The 15756-nt window shown below is 44.0% G+C and overlaps 1 protein-coding gene across 7 annotated transcripts in view; it reads right to left on the bottom strand.

Annotated features, from left to right (window-relative positions):
• LOC122562260 (platelet endothelial cell adhesion molecule-like) overlaps positions 1–15756 on the bottom strand; it is an 86190-nt gene that overhangs the window by 62467 nt on the left and 7967 nt on the right. For all 7 annotated transcript variants that reach the window (XM_043715026.1, XM_043715025.1, XM_043715024.1 and 4 more), the window contains exon 3: positions 1146–1454. In XM_043715026.1, coding sequence (XP_043570961.1) covers positions 1146–1454 — 309 coding nt within the window. The remainder of the gene's footprint in view (positions 1–1145; positions 1455–15756) is intronic.

The raw sequence follows: 15756 nt of genomic DNA, 5'->3' as shown, positions 1-15756 counted from the left end.
CTTGCAATTATATGCAAGCCTCCTCATTGCTGATCTTATGATAGAGGGAAGGGTTACTTCATGGCCACTGAAGAGTTTCAACCCCCCCCCCCCCCTCCAACATCCCCAATCATTTGCCTTCCTGAAGGGTGAGAAAAGTTGCTAGTTTTCTGACTGACTGCCAGATTCCAGGGTAGGTATTGTCTGAAAGACTGGTGCCGTGGCCCAAGGCAGACCAGGAAACTTAACTATTCTCTACCTATCAACTCATAATTAGCTGACTGACATCAAAAGGTCCAAATTATATCTAGGAGGGAGTGGTATGTCAATCACTTTGTAACATTTCTGTTCCCTCTTTGGTGAGAAATGGGAAAATCCATCTTTTGCTTTGGAAGGATGGTATCCTCAGTTTATTGTGTGTATCAAAGGTAATAATGTCCTACTTATCAATAATTTGTTGTTTAATTTAATATAGTCCAAAGGAGTTCTCCATTTCCATATAACATTCTCCAATAATAATAGTCCAAGATACCTATTTCAAACACCTTGGTTGAAACTGATTTATTACTCACAAAAGTGCCAGCAAAAGTGGTATTGCTCTTACGTCTGGGACAGATGGTAATATGTACCAGCTCAACTCCAAAGTTTGAGGGCACAATCTATCACCAGTGTAACACCAAGGTAATGCTGCATGTTTAAATATGCTGTCTTTTACAACAGAAGTTGTGAGATCCTCCCTGCCTTCTATTTCATGACGCAATGAAGTGAGCACTCCTCTCTTGTGCTAAGACATAGGAGCAGAAATTGGCCATTCAGTCCATCATGTCTGCTCCATCAGCCAAGGCGATCCTCAGCTCCATTTTTCTGCTTTTTCCCTATGACCCTTGATAGATCTTTAATCAGTAAAGCAATCTCAGCCTTGAATACACTTAATGACCCATGTAGATAGGCCTTCTGTCATCTTCCTATAACACAACAGTTTGTCATCACTACACTATCTGTAGGACCTTATGGTGTACTACTTGGCAGTCCCATTGCTTGTATTACAACAGTGGCATAGGTGCCAAAAAATACTTTACTGACTATAAAGTGCTTTGGCACACACTGAAGTCATGAAACTAAACTATACATCTTTACATTCGGTGTTATTAATTATTTCACAGTACCTGTAACTGTTATGAATGTGGAAGCACTTTCCTCCCTTTGACTCCCTGCTGCCACTTCACAACTGTAGTATCCAGAATGTGAGGGTCGAGCCGATTGGATTAGATATTGAGATTCTTGGGCCTGAATTGTAACAATTTTCAGCAGGACATCTTGTGTCTGTCCCTTATAGAATAAGTATGAAATCTGAGGTGATTGACCAGAAGGTGTCAGGATATCCACAGAACAAGTCAGGGTAATGTTGCTTCCTTCTTTAATGCCACCAGCATCTGCAGGATTATATTTTAGTTTTACACTGTTTATAATCACACCTGAGAGAGAAGAACAGATGCAGAAATTAAGTTCAATTTGTGCAACATTTTTACCCTGTACTACCTGCACAGAAACCATTGTTAAGAGATCATTGTGTATTCATTTTTGGTTACATATTTTAGAGAGAGATTCTTCAGAAAGTTTGGGATTTGCTGCAACAATCAGACTGCTAAATCAATTTACAAGAAGCAAAAGAAAACTACAGATGCTAAGATTCTGAAACATATAAGTTTGGTTGGTCTAGATGAGAGATTATTACAAGCTGATTTTTCCCATTTTTAGTTGACACGTTTATTCCAGTAAGATTCATGATGCACGGTCCACCACAGCTCAGAACGGATAAAAGCAAAATGCTGGAATCTGAAACCAAAAGAGAAAATGCTGGAAAATCTCAGCAGGTCAGGCAGCATCTGTAAGGAGAGAAAAGAGCTGATGTTTCGAGTCTAACTGACAAAGGGTCAGTTAGACTCGAAATGTCAGCTCTTTTCTCTCCTTACAGATGCTGCAAGAACTGTTGAGATTTTCCAGCATTTTCTCTTTTGGTTACAGCTCAGAATGGTGCAGGGTGACCATAACTTACACAGGGTTCCAAAAGTGGAGTCACCAACATCCTGTACAACCGCAACATAATATCCCAACTCCTATACTCAATGGTCTGAGCAATGATGGCAAGCTTGCCAAACACCTTCATCTCTTTAATTACGCAACAGGGCTCTTTGGCTCTTTTCTCATGGAAAGACACTATTGCTCACCATAGCCAGAACCTTCTGCCATTTGTGCCACTGGTGCCATATTTAAAACCCAAAATACATACCAGTTCTGATGCCATGATTCAGGAACTGGTCTTCATACTGTGGTACTCAGAGGACATGGCTCAAAGGAAAGCTGGCATCCTGCTCTGATTGACAGAGATGTGGTGGTATTGGTGGACAATGGGGTAGAGAGGAGGGCAATGCTTTATCCAGGTGACCACCATGGGAGGCTATGTCACCAAACACAGCGAGTGTGGACTGGGATAACAACCTTGGTCAGTTCGATGTCATGGGTAAAAAGGAAAATGCTTACAGGACCAGAACTTGCTTGTACTTTCCTACTACACATACCTCTCACTAAGACTTACAGACTACAATGACTCTCACTATTAATTGCTTCACAAAACAACACATAGAACTGCAGATGCTGGATCAGAAACAAACAGAAACAGAAGTTGCTGGAGAAACCCAGCAGGTTCCGACAGCGTGAAGGGAAAAAAAGGAAAGCTAACATTTCGAGTCTGGTGACTCTTCATCAGAACTAATAATAACCAAAATAAAGTTGTAGTTATGCTGAAGGTGAGGTTTGGTGGGGTGGGGAATTGGTGGTGCGGGGAATTGGTGGTGCTGGTGGAGAGAGAGGTGCATGGATAAGTGGAGATGGAGCCCTACAATAAAGAGATGCAAGAACTCCATCCCACTCTCCTAGTTTCTTCATTGCCATTGCATCTGTTCTGATGATACCACATTCCGTAAGGGACCTCAATGTCCACCTTCTTCCTATAGCCCTTCACTTCCCTTCCACAACAATGATAGAGTCTCCCTCATCCTCACTCCCCCATCCAAATGATTGTAAGTTGCCATTTCTATTAACTCCAATTGGATTCCACAACCAGACATACATTCCCATCCCCTGTCAGCATTTCACAGGGACCATTCCCTCTGGGACACCCTGGTCCATTCCACCTCCCATCCCAATACCTCCTCACACTCCCATGTCATCTTGCCATGCCATGTCTGTTTACCTCCTCTTCACAATCCAAAGCTCCAGAACACCTTCCAGCTGAAGCAGTGGTTTGTCTGTACTTTTTTCAATCTAGTCTACTGTATTCGCTGCTCACTGGATGGTGTCCTCAAGCCTTTTACCCACCACTACGCCTGGTCCTGTGACGATGTGGTTACTTTCAGTACAGCCAACATGTTCTCACCCACTCTCATCCCATTCTCACATTACATGGGGTCACTGGTAGCACAGCCTACCCATTCTCTCCTACTTTCCAGTTCTCATTTTGACTTACTTAGCTTCTCTTCTGTCCTTGCTTATCAATAATCCCCTCATTTGCCTACCCCTTTTATCTCTCTGGGCTGTCTCCACTTATCTGTTCACCTCTTCCCACCACACACACACACCTCTCTATCACCAACTCTCCACTTCTACTGCAATCCATTCTGAAGTGTCAACATACTCGAAACATGAACTCTGCCTTCTTCCCACAGATGCTACCAGAGCTGCTGAATTTCAACAACAATTTCTGTTTACATTGTATGCATCATGTCCATCCACCTTCTCTTATCCATCTCATCCCCCCCAAAACTGCTGGGTCTTCCTGCTCACTGGAGACACCTCATGTTCTTGTATCACCACTTGTTACTGTTCTACCAGTACCATCAAACTCAATCCCTACCTTTGCCTCCTTGCAAGAAAATTTGGCTGAAGACGAGGCCAAGGGGGCTAATACTAGTGGCAAATGTCAGGATTCTCTATATCCAAATCGATCCAACTATGAAACAGGCTCCCTTAATCCCAGCACAGAAACAGACCCTTCAGTCCAATTTTCATCCATACCTACCAGACATCCTAAATTAATCTAGTCCTGTTTGCCAGCATTTGGCCCATGTCCCTCTAAACCTTTCCTATTCATATACCATCCTGAAAATGTTGTTTCCAGCACTTCCTTTGGCAGCTCATTCCATAGACACACCACCCTCTGTGAAAAAAAATGCCTCTTGGATCCCTTTTAATTCTGTCCCCTCTCACCCTAAATCTATGCCCTCTAGTTTTGGACTCCCTCACTCTGGGGAAAAGACCTTAGCTATTTACCCTATCCATGCCCCTCATGATTTTAATCCTCTATAATATCACTCCTCAGCCTCTGATGCTCCAGGGAAAACAGCCCCAGCCTATTCAGCCTCTCCCTACAGCTCAAACCTCCAGTCCTGGCAATATCCTTGTAAATCTTTCCTGAATCATTTCAAGTTTCACAATAAGAAGGAGACCATATTGAACACCCTTTTCCAAAAGTGACCTAACCAAAGTCCTGTACAGCCACAACCTTCCAATTCCTATACTCAATGCACTGACCCATGAGAGGGAGAGGGGAAAAAGCAACATACTGAGGGCTTATGGTAGGACAGCGACACAATTACATTACAAACAAGAAAAATGAGTAGGCCATTCAATCCTTCGAGACTGCTCCGCCATTCAACAACTTCTCGAAGTATGTCTTCTCTTAAAGTTTCTGCTCTGGTATCTTTTTCACAGTTTTATCTGATTATATCACACCGCTGAGATACGTGAGCATCCTGAAATGAACAAGTGTTGCTCCTCTCTCAAAATCAACCGACTGTTTGATTTCAGATCGTCTCAGATGTTACTGTTCTTGAACTGTGATATTGAGAACCACAGCCAAGGCATTACACTTTCATGTGGAGACCAGTGAAGCTAAACAAAATGTAAGGAATGTATGAGCACACATTTTACACCCACAGGGTGAGTGAAAGTACTGTTTTGATGTTGATCCCACACATCTCAAGATGAAGAGGTTCAGTCTATCTAGCAGTTTTTCCAAGGGAGCATAATGTAATTCAAATTTTGGAGATGTATAATGGGCATGAGTACTCTCCCTCAGAGCACACTGGCCTGCCGGGAAACACTGTACAAAATGCTGCCTCTCACACATTCAACTAGGAGAAAGTGAGGACTGCAGATGCTGGAGATCAGAGTCAAAAAGTGTGGTGCTGGAAATGCACAGCCAGTCAGACAGTATCCGAGAAGCAGGAGAATCGACTGGAATGATGAAGAGCTCTTGCCCAAAACACCGACTCTCCTGCCCCTCGGATGCAGCCTGACCAGCTGTGCTTTTCCAGCACCACACTTTTCGACTCTCGCACATTCAACTCTGTTTTAGGGGATGCTCAAACATTTGAAGATGACTTAGCAATCCATGCGCACACTCAAAAATTAAGATGTTCACAAATGATGGAACACTCTAAAGGAGATGCCTCAGGACTTCAGCTGCCTATCATGGGAGATTTCACTGCACAATACTCTGATATCATATATTGACTGAAGTCTTAAGAACTAACTAATCTTAACTTCATGCAATATTAATACAGTGTCTCACTGACTGTTGCATTTTCCTCATGGTTGTGGATGTTGTGATGATACTTGAAAAAGGAAGATCATGCAAAGATATCAAGCATGCAATCAGACAGATCATAAATTTATTCAGCAACACAGAGAGGTGAATGGACTGCTACAACAGCAATGTCTATATGTCCATTGCACTAAACAGGAGCTGGTTACCTATGTTACCTAAACAGTTAAAAAGTAAGTCCAAACTTGGCTCATGCATAATAAAGAGAAAGCTAGAGAAATTCAGTTGGTCTGGCCGCATCTGAGGAGAGAGAAACCGTATTAACATTTTGAGTTCAATATGTTCGTGTTTGTGTGTGTCTGTGTGTCAGTATGTGTCTGTGTGTCTGCTCGTGTGTGATTCTGTGTGCGTGTGTTCATGTTAAATACTTTCAAACTGTATTGATGCTGCCAGTCTCTTTTGCTTTTCCCTATTTATAAAGTCAATGTTGGTGCTGTGCTAATATAAAATGGTGACTGTTGACAAATCTAAGATATCTGCCTGATGTGGGTCAGGAATGCTTTCAGCAAGGGAGAGGGGGGAATGTGTCAAAGCCAATTTCCATTCAAAGATCCTTGCAGAGGTAGGAAATGGAGACAGCTCTTTGAAGGTGATTAAAATGCCCAAAACATCAATTTTCCTGTTCCTCAGATGCTGCATGACCTGCTGTGCATTTCCAGCAGCACTCTAATCTTGACTCTGTTCTGAAGAAGAGTCATGCCAAACTCAAGAATATAAACAGCTGTCACCTGGAGAAAACGGCATCAACGACATCCTAGATGCATTAATGTACAGGACCGCACGAGTCCCCAGTTGCTCCTTGAACCAAGCTGCTGGTTTAAAAATTCAGGACACTAATGACCTTTGGTGTCTACCAGAGCATAAATCTAGGTCTGGCAGAGGTCAGAGTTCGGTGACAGTGGCCTGGGGCATCCTTCATTGGCGCCTGCATTGTTTTTCTGAAAGCTATAGAAAACGACAGTGAGGCCTGTAAATACAGCTTCACATTGTCCTCCTCCACTTCCTTGGTGGATCGTCACCTGGTGCTTCTCCCTCTGGAGGCTGTGCAATAGTTGCTGGAGGTTGCTGTTCTTGCTGACAAAGTTATAATTGCTGTCTCCTGCTACAGCATCTTCACATCTGAAGCAAGGCCATAAGGAGTCCAGCCATGGTAAATATCCACATCAGAAGTGTGATCAGATATTCTTGTGGGGAAACGTCAGAGATTGAACTCCTGACCACTGAGATTACAAAGATGTCTCATATTATTTCTGATAGAGAGTGCCATCATTTCATCCAGGAAGTCAATCTCATATTTCGATAAGAAGCTCTGAGATATGTACCTCAAAAAATTGTACACTGTACAAAGAGTTCCTTCTACATTCTGTAGAACTCACCATGATAGAACTTCCATCAAAGTAAAGGAACCCTTGCACATCACAGACCAGGTCATTGCATACCTATAGTTTGGTGTGTGGAAGTGGCTAGTGCAAAACATTGTCTTCCAGCAATAAATATGTCTCTGAAATGCCAAATCCAAGTACTGCCTTTAAGTTAGCTTGTTTAATTACAATTGCTTCACTAACATAATAAGGAGGCAATTAGTGTGCACAATATAATAGTCATGATTACTTAAGGCTATAATTTGTACTGTGCACTCTTGGAACTGGGTGCTCTGGTTTCCTCCCCCAGTCCAAAGATATGCAGGTTAAGTGAATTGGCTATGCTAAATTGCCCATAGTGTTAGGTGGATTAGTCAGGGGTAAATATGGGGGGGGGGTTTCTCTTTGGAGGGTCGGTGTGCACTTGTTGGACCAAAGGACCTGTTTCCACGCTGTAAGTAATCTAATCTAATTAATGATCTGCTGATGAAGTGCAATGATGTCAGATGGTGAAATGACTAAATCACAGGAGGAATGGTGACTCCAATTTGCCCTGACAGACCTCCAAGTCCAGGTTTTACTTTGACCCTAAAGAAAACATTAGGTTACTTAATCCACTCTGCATGTGGTGGCAGCCATAGAGTCATAGAGATGTACAGCACGGAAACAGACCCTTTGGTTCAACTCATCCAAGCTGACTAGTCATCCAAACCCAATCTAGTCCGATGTGTCAGTACCTGGTCCATATCCCTCCAAACCCTTCCTATTCATATACCCATCCAGATGCCTTTTAAATGTTGCAATTGTACCAGCCTCCATCACTTCCTCTGGCAGTTCATTCCATACACGTAACACCCTCTGCATGAAAAAATTGTTTTTATATCTTCCCCCCCCCCACCACCCTAAACTTATGCTCTCTAGTTCTGGACTCCCCCACCCCAGGGAAGAGACCTTGCCTATTTATCCTATCCATGCCCCTCATGCTTTACAAACCTCTATAAAGGTCACCCCACAGCCTCCGACGCTCCAGGGAAAACAGCCCCAGCCTGTTCAGCCTCTCCCTATAGCTCAAATCCTCCAACCCTGGCAACATCCTTGTAAATCTTTTCTGAACCCTTTCAAGTTTCACAACATCTTTCCGACAGGAATGAGACCAGAACTGCACGCAATATTCCAAAAGTGGCCTAACCAACGTCCTGTACAGCCGCAACATGACCTCCCAACTCCTGTACTCAATATTCTGACCAGTAAAAGGAAAGCATACCAAAAGCCTTCTTCTCTATCCAATCTACCTGTGACTTCATTTTCAAGGAGCTATGAACCAGCACTCCAAGGTTTCTTTGTTCAGCAACACTCCCTAGGACCTTATCATTAAGTGTATAAGTCCTGCTAAGATTTGCTTTCCCAAAATGCAGCACCTTGCATTTATCTAAATTAAACTCCATCGCCACTTCTCAGCCCAATGGCCTTTGTTATCAGGCAGATGACTTTAGATTGAAAATTCGAAAAGTTTCAATTTTGTTCTTGAGTGACTTGCAGACTTTGTCTAATGCAAGAACCCCCCTCTGCCATCCTGTACGTTCCCTTTTAAATTGGTATCACATGGTCCCTATGACCTCTCAGCCTGCTCCATTTCCAATTAGCCCCCTTTATATAACTATTAATGTCCTCAATTTGCCGCCAGAATCCATGGTTTTGTGAATTGCCATGCCCTTAATGGCTCTTCACCCTTCCCATGTTGAGGCCAGGGCGATTGTTATCTGTGAGAACTTACCGTTCCAGAGCTCCGATCTCCTCCGATGGTCTGAGGTTCCACATGGTTATTCCAGGAGTTTGGGTATTAATGGTGGGCAAACTTATCAGGGGTCAGTTAATGGTTTCCAAGAGAAAGGAGGCAATTCGAAACGGAGGATAGGGTTAAGTTGCCTGGATTGGAAGTAACAAGCATGATAGACAAAGGAGAGGTGGTGGACGTGATTGGTTTGGATTTCCAGAAGGCTTTAACCAGGTGCTGCATAGGACGCTGCTAAATAGTATAAGAGCCCATGGTGATAAGGGCAAGGTACTGGCATGGATGGCGGATTGGGTTGATGTGTATGGTGCTGGAAAAGCATAGCCAGTCAGCAACCAAGGAGCAGGTGAATTGACATTTCGAGCATAAGCTCTGGATAGCAGATTGGTTAACTGGCAGAAACGGAGAGAAGGAATAAAGGGGTCTTTTCAGGATGGCAACCAATGACTAGTGGAGTTGCACAGGGGTCAGTTTTGGGGCCACAACTATTCACATTATGCATTAACAATCTGTACAAAGGAACAGAGGGCTTGCTGCTGAATTTGCAGATGACCCAAAGATGGATGGAGGGACAGCTGGTGTTGAGGACAGGTGGAGGCTGCAAAAGAACTTGGACGGGAGAGTGGGCAAAGAAGTGACAGATGGAATACAATGTGGGAAAAGGTGAGGTTAGGCATTTTGGTAGGAAGAATAGAGCTGTTGACTATTTTCTAAATAAGAACGACTTCAGGAGTTTGAAGCACAAAAGGATTCTCTAAGGGTTAACATGCAGGTTCAGTTAGCAGTTAGGAAGGCATGGAAGGTGGGCGGCACGGTGGCACAGTGGTTAGCACTGCTGCCTCACAGCGCCTGAGACCCGGGTTCAATTCCCGCCTCAGGCGACTGACTGTGTGGAGTTTGCACGTTCTCCCCGTGTCTGCGTGGGTTTCCTCCGGGTGCTCCGGTTTCCTCCCACAGTCCAAAAGATGTGCAGGGTCAGGTGAATTGGCCATGCTAAATTGCCGGTAGTGTTAGGTAAGGGGTAAATGTAGGGGTATGGGTGGGTTTCGCTTCGGCGGGTCGGTGTGGACTTGTTGGGCCGAAGGGCCTGTTTCCACACTGTAATGTAATCTAATCAAATGCAACATAAGCATTCATTTCGACAGGGCTAAAATATTATAGCTGGAATGTAATTCTGAGATTGTACAAGACTGCATTTGCAATATTGAGAGCAGTTTTGGGCCCCATATCTAAGGAAGGATGTGCTGGCGTTGGAGGGGGTCCAGATATGTTTACAAGAGTGATATGGGGTTGAAGGGTTTGTCATATGAGGAGCAGTTGAGGATTGTGGGCCTGTACTCGATAGTGTTTAGAAGGATAAGCTGGGATCTGATTGAAGTTTACAGAATATCTGGAGACCTGGATAGAGAGGATGTGGAGAAGATGTTTCCACAAGTAGGTGAGACAAGGATTCAACAGCACAGCCTCACAGTGTGGAGACAACTGAGATGAAGAGGTATTTCTTCTGCCAGGGGGTGATAAAATTGTGGAACACCTTGCTGCAGAGGCTAAGTCATTGAGTATAACTAAGACAGAGATAGATTCGTTCTTTATTAGTAATGGAATCAAGGCTTATGGGGAGGAGGAGAATGGAGTTGAGAAATAGATCAACCATGATCAAATAGTAGCACAGACCCAATAGGGCAAGTAACTTAATTCTGGTCCTCCATCTTATGGTGCCAAAGGATGAAGTGGTGAGAGAGTTGGTCTAAGAACAGGCATGATAATTAGGCAAGGCTAGTGGTTTGCTGCTGCCAATATGATTTTGCATGGAGAAAAGGTCACAGAGGCTGGTGTCCATGACACATGTAGGGACATTGTGGTCTAGGCAGAGTCGAGTGACAGTTGGGACAAGCCTTCAGCGAGTTGCAGCCACCAAGTTCCCACTCTGATCTGCATATTGGGAAGTTGCACCATGTAGTTGCTTGTGAAGGAGAGAAGTGGCATACAAACGATGCAAATTGTGGGGTCTGATGAGATGCAAATATATGAAAATAAAGATTCCCATTACTCAGCGGTGAGATTTGGAAGCCACATTTAAAGGTTATGGAGAAATTCACAATAAGTTTTGCTCTGCAGTCAGAGTCATACAGTGCAGAAACAGACCCTTCAGTCAAACCAGTCCATGCCAAACATAATCCCAAACTAAACTAGTCCCACCTGCCTGCTCCTGGCCCATATCCCTCCAAACCTTTCCTATTCATGTATCTATCCAAATGCCTATTAAACATTGTACTTGTACCCACATCCACCACTTTCTCAGGAAATTCATTCCACACGCGAACCACCCTTGTAAAAATATTTAGTCTCTCATGCCTTTAAAAATCTTTCTCCTCTCACCTTAAAATGTGCCCCCTAATCTTGAAAGCCCCCATCCTAGGGGGAACATAACTACTGTTAACTCTATCCATACCTCTCATTATTTTATAAACATCTACCAGATTGTCTCTCAACATTTTAAGCTCCACTGAAAAGGTCTCAGCCTTTCTTTATAACTCAAATCTTCCACACCCAGGTACATCCTGGTAGGATTCAGATTGTTTCCAATTTGGGCTGTATAACCATTGCACATGTTTCTTCAGGAAGGGGGAATATTCTACCCTACTCCTTCAGTAGGTTTGAACACCAAGTAATTTAAAGCATATTTAGGAACTATATACAACTTCACTGACATTCATTTTGGCTTCTGCCAGAGCCACTCAGCTCCTGATCTCATCATATGCTTGGTTCAAACATGGACAAAAGAGCTGAATTCCAGAGGTGAGATGATTGTGGTTACTCTGGACATCAAGATTACATTTGACCACGTGTGGCTACAGGAATCTTTGTGGGCGGCATGGTGGCTCAGTGGTTAGTACTGCTGCCTCACAGGGCCAAGAACCCAGGTTCATTTCCTGCCTCGGGTGACTGTGTGGAGTTTGCACATTCTCCCAGTGTCTGTTGGGTTTCCTCCAGGTGCCCTGGTTTCCTCCCAATATCCAAATAATGTGCAAGGTTTGTGAAGGTTTGTAGCTCAGGTTGAGGTTTAGGGTGTAGGTTTGCTCGCTGAGCTGTAGGTTTGATATCCAGACGTTTCATTACCTGGCTAGGTAACATCATCAGTAGCGACCTCCAAGTGAAGCGAAGCTGTTGTCTCCTGCTTTCTATTTATATGTTTGTCCTGGATGGGGTTCCTGGGGTTTGTGGTGATGTCATGATCCATCTATCAACCCCTCAGAAAACGAACAGGAAATGACATCACCACAAACCCCAGGAACCCCATCCAGGACAAACATATAAATAGAAAGCAGAAGACAACAGCTTCGCTTCACTTGGAGGTCGCCACTGATGATGTTACCTAGCCAGGTAATGAAACGTCTGGATATCAAACCGACAGCTCAGCGAGCAAACCTACACCCTAAATCCAAATAATGTGCTGGTCAGGTGAACAGGCCATTCTGAACTGCCCATAGTTTTAGGATCATTAGTCAGGAGTAAATATAGGGTAAGGGAATGGGTCTGGGTAGGTTACTCTTCGGAGGGCCAGTGTGGACTTGTTGGGCCAAAGGGCCTGTTTCCACACTGTAGGGAACCTAATCTAAAAAAAATGGAGTCAGTGAGAATCAAGGGGAAAATTCTCCATTGATTGGAGTCATATTTGGCACAAAGTTAAAATCACACAACACCAGGTTTGAAGCACTAGCTTTCGGACCACCATTCTTTCATCAGATGGTTGTGGAGAATAAGATAGTGAGTCACAGAATTTATAGCAAACATTTACAGTGTGATGCAACTGTATATAACTGTAAATATATTTAAAAAGACCTGGATTGTCTCTCATCTTTCAGAATGACCATGTTGGTTTCAGTTCTTTCATAAGTAAATCCCAGAATTTACTAAATGATAATCATGCTTGACAAAATCGACTGAAGTTTTGAAGGGATGTAACTAGTATAGTTGATAAGGGAGAGCCAGTGGATGTGGTTTACTTGGAATTTCAGAAGGCTTTCAATAAGGTCCCACATAGGGGATTAGGACGTAAAATGAGTAAATTGCTGCTTCATCTGAGAGGAGTGTTTGGAGCCTTGAATGGTGAGGAGGTAGGAGATAAAAGCAAAGTATTTGCACATTCTGCAATTGCATGGGACGGTCTCTTGGGAAGTGAATGAGGTGTTTGGGTATTGTAGAGTGGACCAGGGTCTTAGAACATAGAACATAGAACATAGAACAATACAGCACAGAACAGGCCCTTCGGCCCACGATGTTGTGCCGAACTTCTAACCTAGATTAAGTACCCATCCATGTACCTATCCAAATGCCGCTTAAAGGTCACCAATGATTCTGACTCTACCACTCCCACGGGCATTTCAGAAGGCTTTCAATAAGGTCCCACATAGGGGATTAGGACGTAAAATGAGTAAATTGCTGCTTCATCTGAGAGGAGTGTTTGGAGCCTTGAACGGTGAGGAGGTAGGAGATAAAAGCAAAGTAGTTGCACATTCTGCAATTGCATGTGACGGTCTCTTGGGAAGTGAATGAGGTGTTTGGGTATTGTAGAGTGGACCAGGGTCTTGTGGAGCAATTGATTTCTTTGGAATGCTGCCAAGTGATCAGGGAGTGGAAAATGTATTGGGAGGTGACATCACACTGGAGATGACAGAAATGGGTGCCTCACAGCATCAGGGACCTGAGTTTGATTCCAGCCTTAGGTGACTGCCTCTGTGGAGTTTGCACATTCTCTCCTTTACTGTGCGGGTTTCCTCCAAGTGCTCCGGTTTGCTCCCACGATCCAGAAAATGTGCAGATGAGCTGAACTGGTCATGTTAAATTGCTCAAACTGGGTGGACATGAAAAATATAGGGTTACAGGGATGTGGGGTGTCTGGGTGGGATGCTCTTTGGAGGGTCAGCATGGACACGATGGGCTGAATGGCCTGCTTCCACACTGTAGGGATTCTATGATGATCATTTGAATGTGCAAGTTGATGGTGGAGAAAGAGAGAGCAAGGGGAACCCCATCATGATTCTCTAAAAGGAGAGCGTGTAGAAAACAAATTAGGCAAGATTGAGAGATTGCTGACTACTGTGGGAGGGGAATCCCCAACTTAAAAAAATGTTTCAGAAGTGCTTGTGGAAAACTACACCATCAGAACAGATGGGACAGAAATAGAGAAACTGGGTGAATAGAATGGAGTCCATTCTAGGCTTTGACTAGCAGCTCAATGTTCTGGGGTGTAGAATCTTTAGGCAGGCAGAGGTGATAAGAGTGAAAGTAGTGTTGCAATATTCAGTAACTCAATTATTATAATAAAGGGAGACAATATCTTAGAAATTAGGTCATGTAGATCAAACTTAAAAATGAAAAGGGAACAATCACATTGGGGCTTTATAATACACTCATGCTAGTCAGCGAGAACTAGGAACCACAGCAATGAGAGTCATGCAGAAAAGGAAATAGCGAGTGTGTAGAGCCAACATTCTCCTGTAAACGTCAATGGTGGGGCCAAGAAGTCCATAGAATTCTGGATGTCAATGGATGTACAGGACTGAGTAAGGAGAAAAGCAGAAGCTTATGCCAGAAAGAGGTTCAAAATAGCAGAAGCCCACGAGGAGTATAGAAAATGAAGGAGTTACTCAAAAAAAAAGAAATGAGTAGAGTGTAGAGCAGGTATGAAAGGAAAATCCAAAGACATTTTAAGGGGGAAGGGTACCCAGGGTAAGAGTTGACCCCAAAGTGGCAATGCATGTGTGAAAATGGAAGACATAAGTGAGGTTGCAAATGAGTACATTGCATCTATATTGCTACAGAGAAGGACAACGTACTATAGAAATTAGGCATAGGGTCTGTTATACAGGTGATAAATTAGCAGAAAGGCTATACATACTTGTAGTTTTTGCAGGCTTAAATGGATAAATTTCCAAGCCCGGATGAGATGTCTCTTAATTTGTTTTGAGGGGGTCTGTTTGATTCATAACAGGCCTCAGCTGGAGAACTGGGGCAGCACGGTGGCTCAGTGGTTAGCACTGCTGCCTCACAGCACCAGAGAGACGGGTTCAATTCCCGTCTCAGGCAACTGTCTGTGTGGAGTTTGCAGATTCTCCCTATGTCTGCATGGGTTTCCTCCAGGTGCTCCGGTTTCCTCCCACAGTCCAAAAATGTGCAGGTTAGGTGAATTGCCATGTTAAAATTGCCCGTAGTGTTAGGTGAAGGGGTAAATGTAGGGGAATGGGTCTGGGTGGGTTGCTCTTCGGAAGGTCAGTGTGGACTTGTTGGGCCGAAGGGCCTGTTTCCACACTGTAAGTAATCTAATCAATCTGTGTGCAGTTCTGCAGGAAGGATGTGATTGCACCAGAACATGCAAAGGATATTTATCAAGATGTTAGTTGGAGCTGGTTCAATACAGTTATGAAGAGAGACGAGATAGGCTGGGATATCTCAGCAGGTCTTTTCTCAGCAGAGAGCGGCGCGAGCTGGGCGGAAGTGAGGTTGGAGCGCAGAGCTGGTCGGGAAGGTAAGTGATTGATATTTGAGTGAGTGTGTTCTATACCCCAGGCCCTACATAGTAGGGCCTCCCTCCCATCCTCCTCCTCTAACCTAACTTTAAAGTTCACAGGTAAGCTACTCAGTGTTCTTGCTTTGGAGACGAAGTGTAGAGTAATGGCAGCGCAGGCAGTGGAATGTTCCTCCTGCCGGATGTTTGAGGTAGGGGTGACCACCGATACTCCTGCCGACTTCATCTGCAGGAAATGCAGTCAGATTCTGCTCCTCACAGAACGAGTTAGGGAACTGGAACTGGAGTTGGATGAACTGAGGATTATTCGAGAGGCTGAGAGGGTGATAGACAGAAGCTACAGGGACATAGCTACGCCAGAGAACAAAGGTAGCTGGGTAACAGTTAGAGGTGGGAAGGGGAGGAAGCAGGCAGTGCAGGAATCCCCTGT

Source organism: Chiloscyllium plagiosum, chromosome 24 (genome assembly GCF_004010195.1).
Source record: "Chiloscyllium plagiosum isolate BGI_BamShark_2017 chromosome 24, ASM401019v2, whole genome shotgun sequence".
Classification (NCBI taxonomy): Eukaryota; Metazoa; Chordata; class Chondrichthyes; order Orectolobiformes; family Hemiscylliidae; genus Chiloscyllium; species Chiloscyllium plagiosum.
The sequence above is the reverse complement of the archived record's forward strand: the minus strand, read 5'-3'. Positions and strand labels throughout refer to the sequence as shown.